The following is a 17,296-nucleotide window of genomic DNA, read 5'->3' as shown; positions in this document are numbered from 1 at the left end:
TCCACCTGTCCTGGGCTTGCAGGCTGGTACTTTCCCTGCCTGACTGGAAGACTGCAGGTTAACAGAAGAGAAAGAGAAGCAAGGGGTAAAGAGAAAAACCTTCCCCAGATGAGAAAATATTAATTAGCAAGGATGTTGGAGACATCACTGGATACTCAGGGAAGTTCAGTGTATGAGCACATTTATCCAAAAGTACTCATTGGCCCTGCACCCCAGCAGCACAAATTCAACTGCTGATACTGATCCCAGCATTTTCATTCCAGTCCATGCCTTAGCCCTAGAGCTGGGAATGTTTCCTGTAGGAAAAAAAAAAGAAGTGTCTTTGACTCAAGGAGGTTCATCACTCTGGAAGGGTTAAAAATTAATGAGACAAGAGAGGGAAACATAAAGCTGAGATTAGTTCCTTGTTTGTTTTCTAGCTGCCCACTCTGAAGTTATAGAAATGCATACGGTGTCTTCTTTCTCCCACAGGCAGAGTTAATTATTCACATGAATTGTTTTCACAGCTTCCTGCTGGAATATCACAGAACCACTGACCCGGTGCCACCGCCTCTGGCAGTTTCCTCCCCAGGCAACCAAAAGGGAGCAATAAAAAAATCAGCAAAGATGCTGAGCAGGGGCTTTTCCCAGCCAGGATCCCCCTTCCCCTACCCTCAGGGGCAGGACCGTTGAGGCTGGAGGTCAGAAGGATTGACAGAGAGGAAACAGCAAAAGTTGTGTGAAAGTGGAAGACAAAGAAAACAGACCCTGTCAGTAAGAGGGACTCAAACGGAGCAAGATTCAGCTCTGTGGGTATGACTACAAACCATAAAACATCTCTACCTTTTTGGCGTCAGCCAGTTCAGGGCCTCCTCCCCCACCTAGTCCTCTTCATTGTTCTCCTTAAGACCCTCTTTCGGTTCTAAGTGTCTCTGCCACTGCTCCACCCTAAAGCCATAACTTTCCACATATCCTGAAAGCCTCACCGTGCCGCCAGCATGGTTAATGAAGAGGGTTGATCATATCATTTATTCACAGCTCTTTACTGGATGTGGTACTTGGCAATGGCCCATTGCTCTTGCTGTGGTTGCTGCCACTCTTATGAGGAAATCCAATCGGCACTCTCGGCGAGAGTCCTATCTCGCAGGAGTGGCAAAGTGTCCATGAGCTATCCATGCTCGAGACTAAGACCCTGACCACACAGCCCTCCATTCCTGTTGTCTTCTTTCAACTGTGTTCCTGCTGCCTATGAGATACAAAAACACAAAAAGACATCTTCATCCTCATTGTGTCCCCTGGGGTGCTGTGTGTAACTGAGGACCTTTACAATTTTACCCAAGGGGGACATCAGAGGATGTCAGCTGAAAGCAGCACTTCCTCCTTCGCCTGCACAAGGTGGCTATTAAAAAAGCAGTGTATTCCATTCTTCAGTAATCTAAGCCTGGAATTGGCTACATTTAATGCATGTTCCAGAGCAAAATGCAATGGCTTCCAGGGCAGGCACTTTTCTCAACCTCAGTGAGACAGTGAGGAGAGAAGAAAAGTGAGGGAGAAGCAGCAAGTGAGGACTTCCACAGGGCAAAGGACCCTGAGACCCCTCCATCAGAGGTTTCTTCCCCTCACAGTCCACCACTCCTCCTCCCACCTTGCTCTCTCCAACACCCTCCTCGCAGCATTGCCAGGACCCTTCTCAAAACCACAGCACCCTCCCAGGGAGTGGTCCCAGCTCTGCCCCCTTCCCTTCCCTCACATCCGCAAGTTTTCACAGCCCTGCAAGCCCCCTGGCCAGCACGCACCGGTGACACCCCTTCCGCCTGGCAAGGGTGGCCCCACCACCGAGGGACAGGCAGTCAACAGGAGCAGTACATAGCAACAACCAACGCTCCCCATGGGGTTTGTTGACACTCCCCAAGGACTCCCACCAATTCTCCTGGCTCATAAATTGCCCCGTGCCATCACCTCCGTGCAGTGAGGTGCCGAGCAGGTCCCCTGCAATGCAGCTGCTCATCCCAGCCGTCCTCTGCCTGCTGGGCTCCTGCTGCCTCCAGGGCACGGATGCATGGGAATATGAGTCCGTCCTCACGGTGCCCAATGGAGGCCCCTGGGGCTCTTGGGGGTACCCACAATTTTGCCCCAGCGGCTACGCTAAGGGGTTTGAAGTGAAGGTAAGGTTTCACTCCTTCTTTGGGGGTGGGAAAAAACCCTGCTGTGAAATGATGTTATTTTGTTCTGGTTTCAGCAGGGCTGGCCACAACACTTTGTCCCATCGCAGCAGTTTGCATTGTATCTGCATCGGTCATGCAGGCTTAGCAGCAAGAAATCTAGCGTAGAGTAGCGCTCTAAGTTCCCTGCCAGGGAGGCATTTCTTAGCAGAGGAGTTCATGGGGTAAGAAAAGACCTGGGGTTGGTACTGCAGAGCCCCTTGTCCAGGGGCTGGGACAACTCCCACCTGCCAGGACTCCAGCTCTGGGTGTCACAGCACACGGCAAGAGGGTGGTCATGACCCAGGACAGCAGCCACCAAGTGTTCCTGTATCCAGAGGACCAAACTGCTCCACAGTTTGGAGAAAAAGCAGAGGTGGGCAACAGTGAAAAGGACTCCCTGAGAAATGCCATGGACCTGCCTCACAGCCCTGCTCAGCAGCACTACCTGTGTCTGGCTCTGTCCCTGGAGCCTCCTACCACCCCTCATCACGAGGGCTCACCTCATGTCTTCTTTTAAATGGGGGAGGGTGCTGACCACTCCCGTTTTCATCCCTTTTTCTAAGGTGGAGCCCTACCAGGGATTTTGGTTGTTTGGCGACGACACGGCTCTGAACGGCATTCGTTTGCTCTGCACGGACGGCACAGTCATCGAGTCCTCTGTGGGGTGGTGAGTAGTCTTTGCTTTCTCACCCTCTTTCAGGACAGCAGCTTAGCAGCTTCTGGGCAGCATGAAGGAAAACAGTGCAATGGTTTCTCCATAGGCACCCACACTCCCTGTGAAGGCAGCTCCCTATCCTACTTGAGGAGGTGGTTGAGGTTCCCCTGGCCACAAAGTGTGAAGGTCTTAGGGTAGAGATCTGGTCCCAGGGAAGGGAACAGTACTTTGAAAGATGAAGGAGAGTTCAAAAAATGCAAATCTTAAACCTGTACTTTCTCCTTTTCCTCAAATACTTACTTTGAAAAGGATATAGATATTAAGCAACAGGGACGAAACAAGCAGCTGAAATTCCCAAGGGGTCCTGCTGCAACAGGGCAGCCCAGGGTTGATGGTGGCCAGGCATCTAGAGGGTGACGGGGAAGCAGAGTGAAACAGGTGCTCGTAGAAATCCACCATCCCTGTGTAGGTCCCCTACCCCAGGACTACCAGGATCCCAGGCGAGCTGCGGTGTTGATTGCAGCACAGCAGAGGCTGAACAAGTCTTGGCAAGTTGTTTTCTTCTCTGGCAGGTGGGGAAACTGGACCAAGGCCCAGCTCTGCCCCAGCAACAAGCTGGTTTCCTTCTCGCTGCGTGTGGAAGACAGGCAGTACCTGTGTGATGACACAGCAGCCAACAACGTGAGGTTCGCCTGCTTGGACGGGACAATGCTGGAGGGCTGGGGACATCCGTGGGGTCACTTCGGCCCATGGAGCAACAACTGCACCTCTGGGGCCATCTGTGGGCTCCAGACAAAAGTGGAGAAACCCCAGGGAATGGGGGACGACACAGCTCTCAATGATGTGAGAGTCTTCTGTTGTGAATGAGCCCGACCCCCCATCCCATGCCCGCATCTACAAAGCAGTTCACCATTAAACCTTGAATCTGTCCTTGCACAAGGAGCAGTGTGAATTTTTCTCCATCATGTTTTGTCAAGGGTAGCCAGACCCTGTGGCTACAGCACCCAGATGGTTTCCTCCCGCCCCTGTCCAGTAGATGCGAGGTTGCTGCAGCTCCTTGCTGCCAGGTCCAGCCTGCAGCGAGGCTGAGGACGGGTTACCAGGAGGTGCAGTGTGCGCACACACGCGTGGCTAGCCACAGATGAACGCAGGGAGCAGTGCCTTTGCTGGCACCCGCGTAGACTCAGGCACACGCAGCGCTCGCAGACACGTGAACAGCACAGGCAGCAGGTACTGTTCCTCTCCAGCTGATCAAGACTAACGTCCACTAGTGAAGTAGTACCCACACATGGAAAATGGGTCTCTCCAGTAGCTGGCATTGGCTACTCAGTCTGCCCCAGAGCTGGCCTCAGGCCCCGGTTTCCCCAGGTGCTGGCACCAGCACCCACCAACCACTGAGGTCCATGGTCCCGCTCCAGCTGCCGGCACTGGGCTCTCATGCTGCTGCCCACTAGTCTGGCTTGAAGGTTGGTCTCAGAATACGGGCAAACGGATGTTCACTCAGGGTCAGAGCAGAGGGTGTGCCCACACAGAAGGTGGATAGAAAGAATGTAAGAGTAATTAGTACTAGTAGTAAATAATTATTTACATTACTACATAAGAATATTTGGTAAAACTGTAGGATAGACTGTGGTGATCCAGTGCAGGCCCCGGTCAGACAAGCATACTGGCCAGCCAGCTGTTACCCAGGACCAGCCCCTTTTCTCCCCTTTTCCCTCATACTGGTTCCCTCCGCAGATCCACCTTTGAGCCTTCCCCTAAATATCCCATAATAAGTCTTGCACATTCCCACAACCCCCTTAAAACACCTTATAAGCAGTTGTAGAACGTCCCCTAATGTTTTTCCCCTGCAGCCCCCTGTGAGTCCCACGCCCCTGCGGGTGCTCACCCTGACTAGTCTGCAGGGCCTGCTGGGGAGAGGGTGGCCCCATGACTCCTCAGGGGGGTTCACTGGGGGCCTGGGGCTGATTGCTCTCCTCCAACAATCACAGGGAGCAGGTCTGGGCTCTGTTGGCACTGCTGAGGTTACTGGTTGCTCCAGCTGGTATTGCCACCCTGATCCTCGCTGGGTCTTTGTGTTCATTGTGGTTAGGCTTTGTAACAAATTTATAACCTAACAAATTCCTGGGAGTGAGCACAGAGGATCCCCACACCTGTGGGTAAGGCAGGAGGCAGGACGACTGTAAGGGTTGGTGTCTTGGTTTTGGCTGAGATAGAATTAATTTTCTTCCTAGTAGCTGGTATAGTGCTGTGTTTTGGATTTAGTACGAGAAGAATATTGATGTTTTAGTTGTTGCCAAGTAGTGCTTAGGTAGTCAAGGACTTTTCAGCTTCTCATGCTCTGCCAGGTGCACAAGAAGCTGGGAGGGAGCATAGCCAGGACAGATGACCCAAACTGGCCAACGGGGTATTCCATACCATATGATGTCATGCTCAGTATATAAACTGGGGGTTGGTCAGAGAGGGGTGATCGCTGCTTGGGTATGGGATAGGCATCGGTCAGCGGGTGGTGAGCAATTGCATTGTATGTCACTCATTTTCTATATTCCATTATTATTATTATTATTTTCCCTTCCTTTTCTGTTCTATTAAACTGTCTTTATCTCAGTCCACGAATTTTACTTTTTTTTCCCGATTCTCTCCCCCATCCCACTGCGGGGTGCAGGGAGTGAGCAAGCAGCTGTGTGGTGTCTGGCTGCCTGCTGGGTTAAACCATAACAGCTGGACAGTGAAGGAGGAGAAGAGGGATCATCTGCCCTGGCAGAAACTGTGGTTTCAAAGGAGAGGAAAGAGAACTCTTCACCCTCTCTCCATTATAATGCTTAGGATGTGGAGGGATGACTGTCATACATTCATTCATCCATTGATAGGTTCAAATACACCATGCAGCTCCTCAGCCCAGCTCCGTGTCTCTCCTTCCAGCCTGCTCAGCACAGCATCTCAACATGTCCAGGTGCCTGGTATAAATGAGGCACCTTGAGGATTTTTGTTTCCAAGACTGCAGTAATTCACATGCAGTGAAGTCAGAAATGTACCATCCTATAGGTACCTTTCCTGAACCCACCACCACCTCCTTCAGCATCAAGACCTCCTGTTCAGCACTCCTCTGGAGTTCGTACTTTGTCCTGCTTTCTGGGGCTGTAGGCAATAGCTCATATGTGAGGACTCTGACCATGATAACAAGCAGGGGACAGGGAGTAGCCACAAACCCACATCTCACAGGGTATTATGCAGAAACAAGTTGGTTAGAAAGTCATATGATCCACACGCACAGGAAGGACTCGAGGAGGAAAGGAACAAACAGCAAGGACGAGGAGAGTTCCAGAGTGAATTGCAAAGATTTCAACAACAAACCCTTTCCTCTGTACCAAGACTACAAAGGGGAGGCAGAAATCTGAGAAAGACATAGAAGGGAAGGAGAATATCCTTAACACTGTAAAGTTCATAGCCATTTCCCACACTCACATATTTGAAATTCGCTTGCTATGGTATTCTCTCTGATAAGTAATTCTTGCTTAGGAAGATTGTGAATGGTCCTCAGTAATACCTGCGAGCAGAGAGTTTCTGTGCGCACATTGAATAGCTGAACACACAGACACAGCTAATTCAGTGTTACCTTTGTTTGATCCCTGCTGGGAGTGTAGATGTTCCAGAGGTTTTCGAAGCATTAACCGTGCCATCATTTGCCCTTATGCATCCAAAAGGACTGCCTGCCACTTGGCATGCAGCCAGAAGAAGCCTCACAACAGGTATATTTACAAGCCTATTTAACCCTTTCCACCAAGTCTTTGAAAACAGGATTTTGAAACTCCAAGCAGTTATATATTTATTGCCCATTTGGTTGGTTACCACGTACTTACCTTATTCCATACCTATACTGGTAAGCCCCACAGAGCCATCTATTCTCTCAGGAGAGCACCAGATCTAAAATCAAAAGAGAATCACTGAGTACATGAGCTGGCAGCAAGGTCACACATCCTCATGGGTGGGTATCCAATTGTAAGAGATAAAGGCATTCTTGAGGCAGCTCAATTTTCTGTTATGGGAATCTCTGTTTACAATTAGATATAGTAAGAAAATTTGTAAGTCAGCTTTTCTCCTGGAATAAAGGTTGCCCTAGGGCGCTCTGAAATACACTGAAACAAAAAGATGGGATTCTTGTCATGAATGTCTCAAGAGGTTTTTGTATTACCTTTGTATTATTATATCACTTTCGTATTACTCATTCTGTTAAGCGAGCTGCTGTACACAGCACTTTACATGGCATTAAACATGAAAGAGACTTTCTGTCTACACAGGCGGTTCCTGCAAGAGAACTAGACTTAGAAGTCATTTTCTGGTCCTCCTGCTCAGCTCTTAGCCCTCCCCAATATAACAAAAACGCTGAATCTAAATGCGATGGCAGGTCCTCTTGAATAATAAATATCCCAGTTTCTGGGCTGAGAAGATCTAGCAGTGAAATGCTGGAGAGAAATCCATGTCCATTACTCCTTCAAATTCATTATTTGATTAATGTCGGATTTTGTACTGTGTATGCTACCGCTCTACAACAAGGAACCCCTGTCGCTTGCGACATTCCACCACAAAGTGACAAGGCTCATGTCAAGCGCTCATTTTCCGTCCATACACGGCAGCGTGTGGCCCCTCTCATCTCAGGAAAACCTAAATGAAATACCAGATGGAAACCGAAGGCTTTTCAATAACGGTCCTGCTTCCTGTGCAGATTATTTACCTTGATGAACAGCAAGGGCTGGTTGAGATGATTAATCTTACACCCCTCACTTTGTGCCTATTTTGCTATTAGGCACCTTTGATGTAAAATAGCCAGCAGCATCTACTCTTCCCCCATTTACTAGGGAGAGCATGCATGGTGTTCAAAATTTTATGTGAAGATATTCACAGCAACACTTCTTCAAAATATGTAGGTTATGTGTAACAAAAACCGTTAATAACGTCAGTTATTCACTTATATATGGTTTTGAGCATACTGAGGATGGGGACTAGCTCTAAAATAACACCTAGGGTTCATCTTGTAAACAGTTCGTTGTAGCTGTGGAGGGATGGTGGCCTTGTTCTACCCAAGCAACCAGCTTTCCTCCTCAGAAAGTCCTAGTTACTTGCCCAATACAGACTGATTCAGTCAGAGAAGAGCCCATGAAGTTACACTACAGTGAAGAAGTGCAACAGGGCATATCCTCAAGTTAAAATCTTTCTTAAGGGAATCGTAGAATCATAGAATCATTAAGGTTGGAAAAGACCTCTAAGATCATCCAGTCCAACCATCAACCCAACACCACCATGCCCACTAAACCATGTCCCTAAGCGCCTCATCTACATGTCTTTTAAATACTTCCAGGGAATGGTGACTCAACCACTTCCCTGGGCAGCCTGTTCCAAGGCCTGACCACTCTTTCAGTAAAGAAATTTCTCCTAATGTCCAGACTAAACCTCCCTTGGCGCAACTTGAGGCCATTTCCTCTTGTCCTATCGCTTGTTACTTGGGAGAAGAGACCAACACCCACCTCGCTACAACCTCCCTTCAGGTAGTTGTAGAGCACAATGAGGTCTCCCCTCAGCCTCCTCTTCTCCAGATTAAACAACCCCAGTTCCCTCAGCCGCTCCTCATAAGACTTGTGCTCCAGGCCCTTCACCAGCTTCGTTGCCCTCCTCTGGACACGCTCCAGCACCTCCATGTCCTTCCTGTAGTGAGGGGCCCAAAACTGAACACAGGATTCGAGGTGCGGCCTCACCAGTGCCGAGTACAGGGGCACGATCACCTCCCTGCTCCGGCTGGCCACACTATTTCTGATACAGGCCAGGATGCCATTGGCCTTCTTGGCCACCTGGGCACACTGCTGGCTCATGTTCAGCCGGCTGTCAACCAGCACCCCCAGGTCCTTTTCCTCTGGGCAGCTTTCCAGCCACTCTTCCCCAAGCCTGTAGCGTTGCCTGGGGTTGTTGTGGCCGAAGTGCAGGACCCGGCACTTGGCCTTGTTGAACCTCATACAGTTGGCCTCGGCCCATCGATCCAGCCTGTCCAGGTCCCTCTGCAGAGCCTTCCTACCCTCGAACAGATCAACACTCCCGCCCAGCTTGGTGTCATCTGCAAACTTCCTGAGGGAGCACTCGATCCCCTCATCCAGATCATTGATAAAGATATTGAACAAGACCGGCCCCAGTACTGAGCCCTGGGGAACACCGCTCGTGACCGGCCGCCAACTGGACTTAACTCCGTTGACCACAACTCTCTGGGCTCGGCCATCCAGCCAGTTTTTTACCCAGCGAAGAGTGCACCTGTCTAAGCCGTGAGCCGCCAGCTTCTCTAGGAGAATGCTGTGGGAGACAGTGTCAAAGGCTTTACTGAAGTCCAGGTAGACCACATCCACTGCCTTTCCCTCATCCATGAGGTGGGTCACCTGGTCATAGAAGGAGATCAGGTTGGTCAAGCAGGACCTGCCTTCCATGAACCCATGCTGGCTGGGCCTGATCTCCTGGTTGTCCTGCACGTGGCTCGTGAGCACCCTCAAAACGAACCGCTCCATGATCTTCCCCGGCACCGAGGTCAGGCTGACCAGCCTGTAGTTCCCCGGACCCTCCTTCCGGCCCTTCTTGTAGATGGGCGTCACATTGGCAAGCCTCCAGTCGTCCGGGGCCTCCCCTGTTAACCAGGACTGCTGGTAAATGATGGAGAGCGGCTCGGCAAGCTCCTCCACCAGCTCCCTCAGTACCCTCGGGTGGATCCCATCTGGCCCCATAGACTTGTGAGCGTCCAGGTGGCGCAGCAGGTCGTTAACTGCTTCCTCTTGGATTATGGGGGGTTTATCCTGCTCGCCGTCCTTGTCTTCCAGGTCAGGGGGCTGAGTACTCTGAGGATAACTGCTCTGACTATTAAAGACTGAGGCAAAGAAGGCGTTGAGTACCTCAGCCTTATCCTCATCCTTGGTGGCAACGTTCCCCCCTGCATCCAATAAAGGATGGAGATTCAGGTATTAAAAGCAATTCAGTCATGTCATTTACACTCCAGTGAGTGAAGTACAAACCATGAAGGTCTCTACACAGCTTAGACATGCATCCAATGGGAACATTTCCTTGGATGTACTAGCATGTTGTCCATAGACAGCCATGACCTACCTCTGCTGTTGTGGTTAACGGGGCATTAAGCTTGCAGCCATATCCGTGATCTCCCAGCAGGGTCACCAGTCCAGCACCATGCTCATCATAGCTATCCAGTACCCAGACCAGAGCAAAGGCAGCACTATGTTCCTATCTGTTCAGAGCAAGTCTGCAAAGAGATAGACCTATTTTTGTCCTCAGCCCTTTCTCGCCAGGGCTCAGCACTGCTTTCCCACTGCTCCCACACTTTCTTCTACACCAGATTTTTGTGCAGAACTTTCTACTTGATCCTCTTTCTGTGTTAGATGCAGGATAACACGTACTTTCTCCCAAACTTCTCTCCTCATCCACAAAATGCAGGGCCGTGTGGAGAACAGGAGCATTGCTGTGACAGCTGCTTAGAGCAGCATTCGTGTTCTATTATTTGCATCTGGTAGCCCGTGTACTACTGGAGGAGCTCTGTCTCATTTTAACTGTCTATTGTGGTGACAGACCTAATACGTAAAAACCCCAGTAATGGACCAGGACCCCTATGGCACGTGACACTGTGCAACTAAGGAGCAGAAGGACGGTCCATGCTCTAATCTTTGTTGCAATTTGAGCACACGCATTTGCAGGCATCCTCCTCGTGTGCTGAGGTGGCAGTGCACTTCTAAGAAGTCATAGGCCTGTCCCCCAGCTGTCACAACTCCTGGGACACCCTTCCTGGAGTGAGAGAATAAATATGAGTAATAAAATAAAGCAGGATGGAAAATCCCTTGGAAATTTTCCTAATGTTTCTCCTAGGAGTACTGAAGTAAGACACACAACATTTTGTTCTTCCTCAGCTTCTTTCCAAGGTTTGGCTCCCCCAGTGCATTAGCAGCCTTTGGACATCGCTGACACATGATAAAAGCGGTACGAGCCGCTTCACAGACTCTGAAACTAGTGGATTTAAAACTGCCTGTGGATCATGTGAGCTGAAATAATTAATATGAAAGCTGGAAAATAGCTGTCTTCAAAGCCTTGCAAAATGCTCATGTCAGACAGCATGAACCCACCTCTAGGCACGGGGCATTTCAAACAAACTACCTTCATGACAGCAGTCAGTCTCAAAACTGCCCCGGAAAGTTTCTTGTTTCCACCCTAAAAGCAGCAAGTGCTGGATTCCAGTCCAAACTAGAAAATAAACTGCACTGCGAGACGTTGCAGCCTAGAAGCTCTCTTGCGCTTGTCAGCATTCTCATCCTGAGCCCACCACATGCCCTTCAGAAAAAATATAATACATCTCCAGAGCTGCAAGTTTGAACTTGGCTCCACACTGAGTTAACATCCCCAAAGTTCAGAGCTCTTCCAAGCTGGCTTATTTCCTCTGAGAACATCTTTAATGAAGTACTTATTTATATTTTCCTTGAAGTAGAAATACTGTATCTGATCTTATCGGTTATTTTTTATTTTAGTAGGAGATTTGTTTTTGCTTCCACAAATGTGTCTTTGACCTGTAATAAAATCCTTACTGAAGTAATGGCTAATTCTGAACGAGCAAGTAATTATTCCAGTAAATCCAAGAGAGGGTACAAACAGCTCCATCCCTCCGACCTTTCTGTGCCCCTTTTCAGAAATGAACATGTACTTTGAGCAATAGAACAAAATTTCTTGTGTTGTGGTTCTGCGGGGTCATAGCAGACTGCTGCCTACATCCACGTAATTAGAAGGGAGGTTAACGAATTGCTAAAGCACATGTTACCAGTGGACAAAACAGAGAGAAAGCATCTTTAAGTGGGCTTAAAGTTTATTAAACAGTTTATTAAATGAGATTATAAAGGACACTTTGCCCCTTGTCAAGTGTCATTTTAAGACAAATTGAAGTAATTTCTTACCTCAGGAAAGTCCGTTAGTTAAAAGAGGGCCGTACTCTCTACTGATGCAAACTAGTACCATCCCTCATTTCTTTTGGCTTGAATATTTTCTCCTTCTTTCTTTTTTATCATTTAACCTTTCACATCTTCTCTTTTATCTTTCTAACAAAAATAGAGATCAGCCGTGGCTTCAGATGCATGCTTTCTAGCGCTCATTGCTGTCTTTGGGGTTTCCTTGCTTTGCCCAGCTTCACCACAGGGTTTGCAGGGACATTCCCATGGAGTGCAGCTGCCTTCCCTACGCGGGTTTCAGAAGCTGATTTGGCAATAATCAGTCTCTTACTTATCTTTCAAATGCTGCTGTCCCTAGGAAAGAAGAGTGGAGGGGCACCACAACACCCATGCCATTTGCCAATACCAGGAGCAGGTTTCTTTGTGCATCTATGAAGGAGCTGATCCCTTGCCAAGGTCCGGAGGTGGCCTTGCTGAAGAGGAGGAAAGGACACGTTTCTAGGGAGGCTACCCGCTCCCTGGCCTGCAGAGGGGAGAGCAGCAGCACTGTTACATTTCAGTAACACGCTTTAACCATTTTAGCAATGGTGGTTAGAGTTTTTCTGTCTAAGCTATGGTGTCTACGCACCTGGTTTTGTTGGGCGAGGACGGGGTTTCCTCTTCCTGCTTCAGGGGATAAGGATATCTTTTGAAAGCTTCCTAGTACCAAGTTGCAATGGTGATACTGTTGGGAGAGAGTTAATAAAAGGAAAAAAAACATGACCTCTCATTTTTCTTCTGTCTGGCATGATTTTGAAGTATATTAAAAAATCAAGAAAGCAGCCAGCATCATTTGCTGTTCTCACGGTGCTTCCAGGCCTCAAATCTGTGCAAGAAACATCTGGTTTTACAAGACCAAGACACCAAGAAAGTGCTATGATTTCAAAGTCTTGCTAGAATCTGTGTCTTGATTGCAATTGTAGTACATATTCCAAAGTCTCATTATGCAGCTACTTTTTTCCTGGTTCATCGCAAAGGCCTGTCAAAAAAACAACTACTGTCTAAGAACCCAATTCCCCCCATTCTCTAAATATTGCTTGTCTGCTTATACAGATTTGTCTAAATGCACCTGTCATCTGTAATAAGGTAATAGGCCTAAAAATTACTTAGTGTCATCTTGCATCTTCCATTTAGGTACAGAAGGTGTTTTAGAGCTAAATTGATGCCTTTGTTACACCTCTTTCTTTCTGCTCCTTGTAGCACTTTCACATATCATCTCCCAATAACTGCAACAGGGAGAAAGAACATAAAACCGTTCTGATATTAGTGTTATTTTCTTGGGCTGAAAAATCCCCATGCAAAGTTCAGGTTCAATACCTCTGCCTAATTTGTCATTTGTATTTGCTGTATTAATTAAACAACCCATAGAAATTCCACATGATGCAGTCTGGTAGGAGCTGGTGTCCAGGCTGGATTGCCTGGAGCCCGGATAACAAAGCAGCCCTGCTGGCGTGACACGTTCATTAATAGCTTGTGTACTGAGGCTAAGTGAAAAAAAAAAACAATAAAATGATAGCCTGACAGGAAAGAAAAGCAGGACAAATTACCAGTATCTGTGTTACTAATGCAACCCACTGCCCTAAGCAAGACAGGCAAGGTACCCTGTGCTGCTCTGGTGGGGCCAGCCCGGGTCCTCTTGCAGCTGCCCAGTGCTGGCACGCCTCTCCCACACTCCTCCTGCAGCACTTCTCTGCTCATATGCACATGAATATTATATCCTTGGAGACATTTCCCTTTCCTTATCTAGAGCAACTTCCTAGCAAATTGTGATGTTCCTTATTCCAATGCACTTATCATCTATCCCACCTTACACTGTACTGCCAGGCCTTGACTTAAGTCAGTTTTTCATACATCCTAAAAGATCGAGAATGCAGACTGATTTTGCTGTCCAATAATCATGAAATACCAAGTCAGCTTACTGAGCACATTTCTCACAGGTAAACTCAGTTTAAAAAACACCTGTTTGTTATTCACTTACCTCAAAACTATGCTAGTCCTGCTTAAACCTCTTTGGACCAGTTGTACTAAGACTTTTTTGTAATGGCCATTAAGGACCATTACACTATTTGTATACCAGCAGAATGATGGCAAGAAAATACAAGCACCTGGAATTGTTCCAGGTTATCAAGAACAATTCTGCAGTTGGGCAGGGAGGGTTTGGCCTGGTATCCACAAAACTCAGTTTTCCCCGACCTCTTTTGTCTCTTTGTGCCTCTCTTTCTTTGGTCGATAAGCTGTTCAGGCCAGGCAAAATCTTATTATGTATATAGGGCGTCTAGTGTAGGAGGTTACCTAGAGCCTCAAACTACATTGAACAGCTGTGGGGTTTCTGCTCTTGCCTCCTTCCCGAAGACTTCTCATATGAACTCCAACAGCTCTGAGAAGAGAGGAGAGCTTACCTTTGACTGAGGCATCTGCATCTTTTAAAATAACTTTTCTAACCAACAACCTGAATGTTGAACGTTAAGGTGATGCAGTTTTCAATGAATGAGTTGGAAATACCTCAAAAATATAAGATTTATAATGGGAGTGAGCCAAAGACCACAAAATGGCCACAGAGCAGCCATTACGGAGTCATATGTCTCCAGCACTATTTTTCATGCAAAGTGAGTAATATATTTTGTCTTGTAGCCACAACAGCTACAAGAACCTGAGTCATTCTCTTGCACAGGAGGAATGAATTACATTAGGGATCAAAATGTGCAGAGGCTTCTTAATGTAAAAACATAATTGATAGCTTAGCACAAGTCCTTCTGCTCGAGGGTAGGAAGGCTCTGCAGAGGGACCTGGACAGGCTGGATCGATGGGCTGAGGCCAACTGTACGAGGTTCAATAAGGCCAAGTGCCAGGTCCTGCACTTCGGCCACAACAACCCCAGGCAACGCTACAGGCTTGGGGAAGAGTGGCTGGAAAGCTGCCCAGAGGAAAAGGACCTGGGGGTGCTGATTGACAGCCGGCTGAACATGAGCCGGCAGCGTGCCCAGGTGGCCAAGAAGGCCAATGGCATCCTGGCCTGTATTAGGAATAGTGTGGCCAGCCGGAGCAGGGAGGTGATCGTGCCCCTGTACTCGGCACTGGTGAGGCTGCACCTCGAATACTGTGTTCAGTTTTGGGCCCCTCACTACAAGAAGGACATGGAGGTGCTGGAGCGTGTCCAGAGAAGGGCAACGAAGCTGGTGAAGGGCCTGGAGCACAAGTCTTATGAGGAGTGGCTGAGGGAACTGGGGTTGTTTAGCCTGGAGAAGAGGAGGCTGAGGGGAGACCTCATCGCGCTCTACAACTACCTGAAAGGAGGTTGTAGTGAGGTGGGTGTTGGTCTCTTCTCCCAAGTAACAAGCGATAGGACAAGAGGAAATGGCCTCAAGTTGCGCCAAGGGAGGTTTAGATTGGACATTAGGAGAAATTTCTTTACTGAAAGAGTGGTCAGGCCTTGGAACAGGCTGCCCAGGGAAGTGGTGGAGTCACCATCCCTGGAAGTATTTCAAAGACGTGTAGATGAGGCCCTTAGGGACATGGTGTAGTGGGCATGGTGGTGTTGGGTTGACGGTTGGACACGATGATCTTGGAGGTCTTTTCCAACCTGTATGATTCTATGATTCTATGATTCTTGTTAGGTGATGCTGTCCTGAATAGCACAGAAAAGCAAGTTGAGAGCTAGTATTGTCTATGGACTCGGCGGGAAATCTTTATTGCTAGGCTGCAGCCTATGTGTCAGGCAAGTCACACTGTCTTGGTCAAAAGGCTGGTAGAAAAGAGGCATCTCCAGCTCCTCGGGTTGAAGGTGCAGGAAGTCAGTTATTTCTTTCTGCAGTCTTTACTTCAGTGTCTAAAGAAACTCCTCTTAGTACAGTTTCACAAAGAATGACTGTCCAAATGAAGATTTAAAAAAAGAAAATGAGATTTGACTTTCGTTTGGAAAATCATACTAAAAGAAGTTAGAGCATATCCCATGCCAGGGAAAGGCAGCTTTGTTGTACCTAAGCACACTGTTAAAAGCACTAAGTAATGGAGAAAAAGTATTTCAGAGACACCATGATCTGTAGGTCCAGATTAATTAAGATAACACTTTAATTATTCAGTGGCGAGATGTACCATCTTTGGAACCAAGATTATCAAAAGCAGGTTTTTGCAAGCTCAGCAACTACCCCAAACACATTTCCTTCTGCTTGTATTAAGGCAGCCAGTAGACTTAATGCAATCGCAGTAGGGCCTAAAGCCACCCCAGTTAGGCAGACTGATTCCCAGAAGCATACCCCGAAGAAGAGAGAGGACTCCGCAGAAGAATATTTCACCCCCAAATTAGAAGAGATGACTTAGACCTGTTCAAAACTTTTTTCTCTCACCTAATCTTCGTACCGATCAGGGGTGAAACCAAAAAGGAAAATGTTCACTCTCGGCCTCTTCTCTCAACTGCTCTTCCAACTTTTCCTTTTCCTTCTTTTTTTTGAACACCATTTTTGTACTTTCTCTGAGCAGCCTCAGCAAGCTCACCCAGAGTATTTTCAGGGCCGCCAGAGCTGGTCCATCTTCCCCTCTGATCAACTTTCCCAGCACTCCTAGAGCAGCTTCACCTTTTGTGCCATGCCTCTCTTTTGGGATTAGTTTCTCTTCAGGTTGACAGGACCTCCTATCACAGAAGCAGTATCACCATCAAAACTATTAATCATGGCTCTGCAGCGCAGGTAGGAACACAGATTAGGCTATAACTAGACATAGGCGGAAAAACAAGGTTATTTCATTAGCAAGTTTCAGCTAAAGGCTGGATATCACTCGACTGGATAATTACAACAATTCCTTCTGGCTTCCAAACTACACAGAGTAAGAGAGCATTATTTTCAAGAGGCTGTGTCCAGCAGCAGTACGGGAAGCGCGTGATGATGGAATACATACCTGGAAGTGGCCTTTTGCTTTATGTGGGTCTGGCTGTACCACAACATACATCACCTAGTTCTGCCTTAAACCTTGGAGTTTTATTGCTTCTCCTGCTTGGCTTGTGCAGCAGTTTCCCCTGAATTTTCCACCCATTTTCTCCTCAGCTATGAGTCAGTAGGTGCTGGAGCTGTGGGTGCCAGAGGTTTCCACCACTGGAAACCCCAAGGTACTTCTTGCCCTCAGCCTAGTCCCATGCTTGGGCCCAAACACGCCATGGAGCAGAGTCATTATGAAAGTGATGCCAGTGAGATCTGTTGTCATAAAATCGAGACCCCCCACATAGAAGCTTTGTAATTAGGGAATAAACAGAGGCAATGAGTCATTACATTCAGTGCTGTGGGAGTTTTAGGAAAGGATGTTTTCTGTAACTCATGGAAATAACACACGACCTTTGACATGACCATTTTTTTCTTTTATTGTTAGCAGATGTCATTGCAGTCAAGGAAAGCAGCATGCCATATGGCCACTGTTTTAAGAGAGTCATTTAATTAAGTCCATGCCTTTGATACCATATACTTAGAGCC

The 17,296-nt window shown here is 47.8% G+C and overlaps 1 protein-coding gene and 1 long non-coding RNA gene across 2 annotated transcripts in view; both read left to right on the top strand.

Annotated features, from left to right (window-relative positions):
• The window catches only part of LOC142077836 (uncharacterized), a 63,524-nt gene that overhangs the window by 15,479 nt on the left and 30,749 nt on the right, over positions 1 to 17,296 (top strand). The window lies entirely within an intron of this gene.
• On the top strand, positions 1,894 to 3,771 carry LOC142077835 (vitelline membrane outer layer protein 1-like). The gene is made up of 3 exons (XM_075140066.1): positions 1,894 to 2,144; positions 2,747 to 2,850; positions 3,411 to 3,771. The coding sequence occupies exons 1-3, from the start codon at positions 1,974 to 1,976 to the stop codon at positions 3,703 to 3,705; spliced, it is 570 nt and encodes a 189-aa protein (XP_074996167.1). The 5' UTR covers positions 1,894 to 1,973; the 3' UTR covers positions 3,706 to 3,771.

This window comes from Calonectris borealis, chromosome 1 (assembly GCF_964195595.1).
Source record: "Calonectris borealis chromosome 1, bCalBor7.hap1.2, whole genome shotgun sequence".
NCBI classification, from domain to species: Eukaryota; Metazoa; Chordata; class Aves; order Procellariiformes; family Procellariidae; genus Calonectris; species Calonectris borealis.
This window is presented reverse-complemented; position numbering and strand designations above follow the sequence as displayed.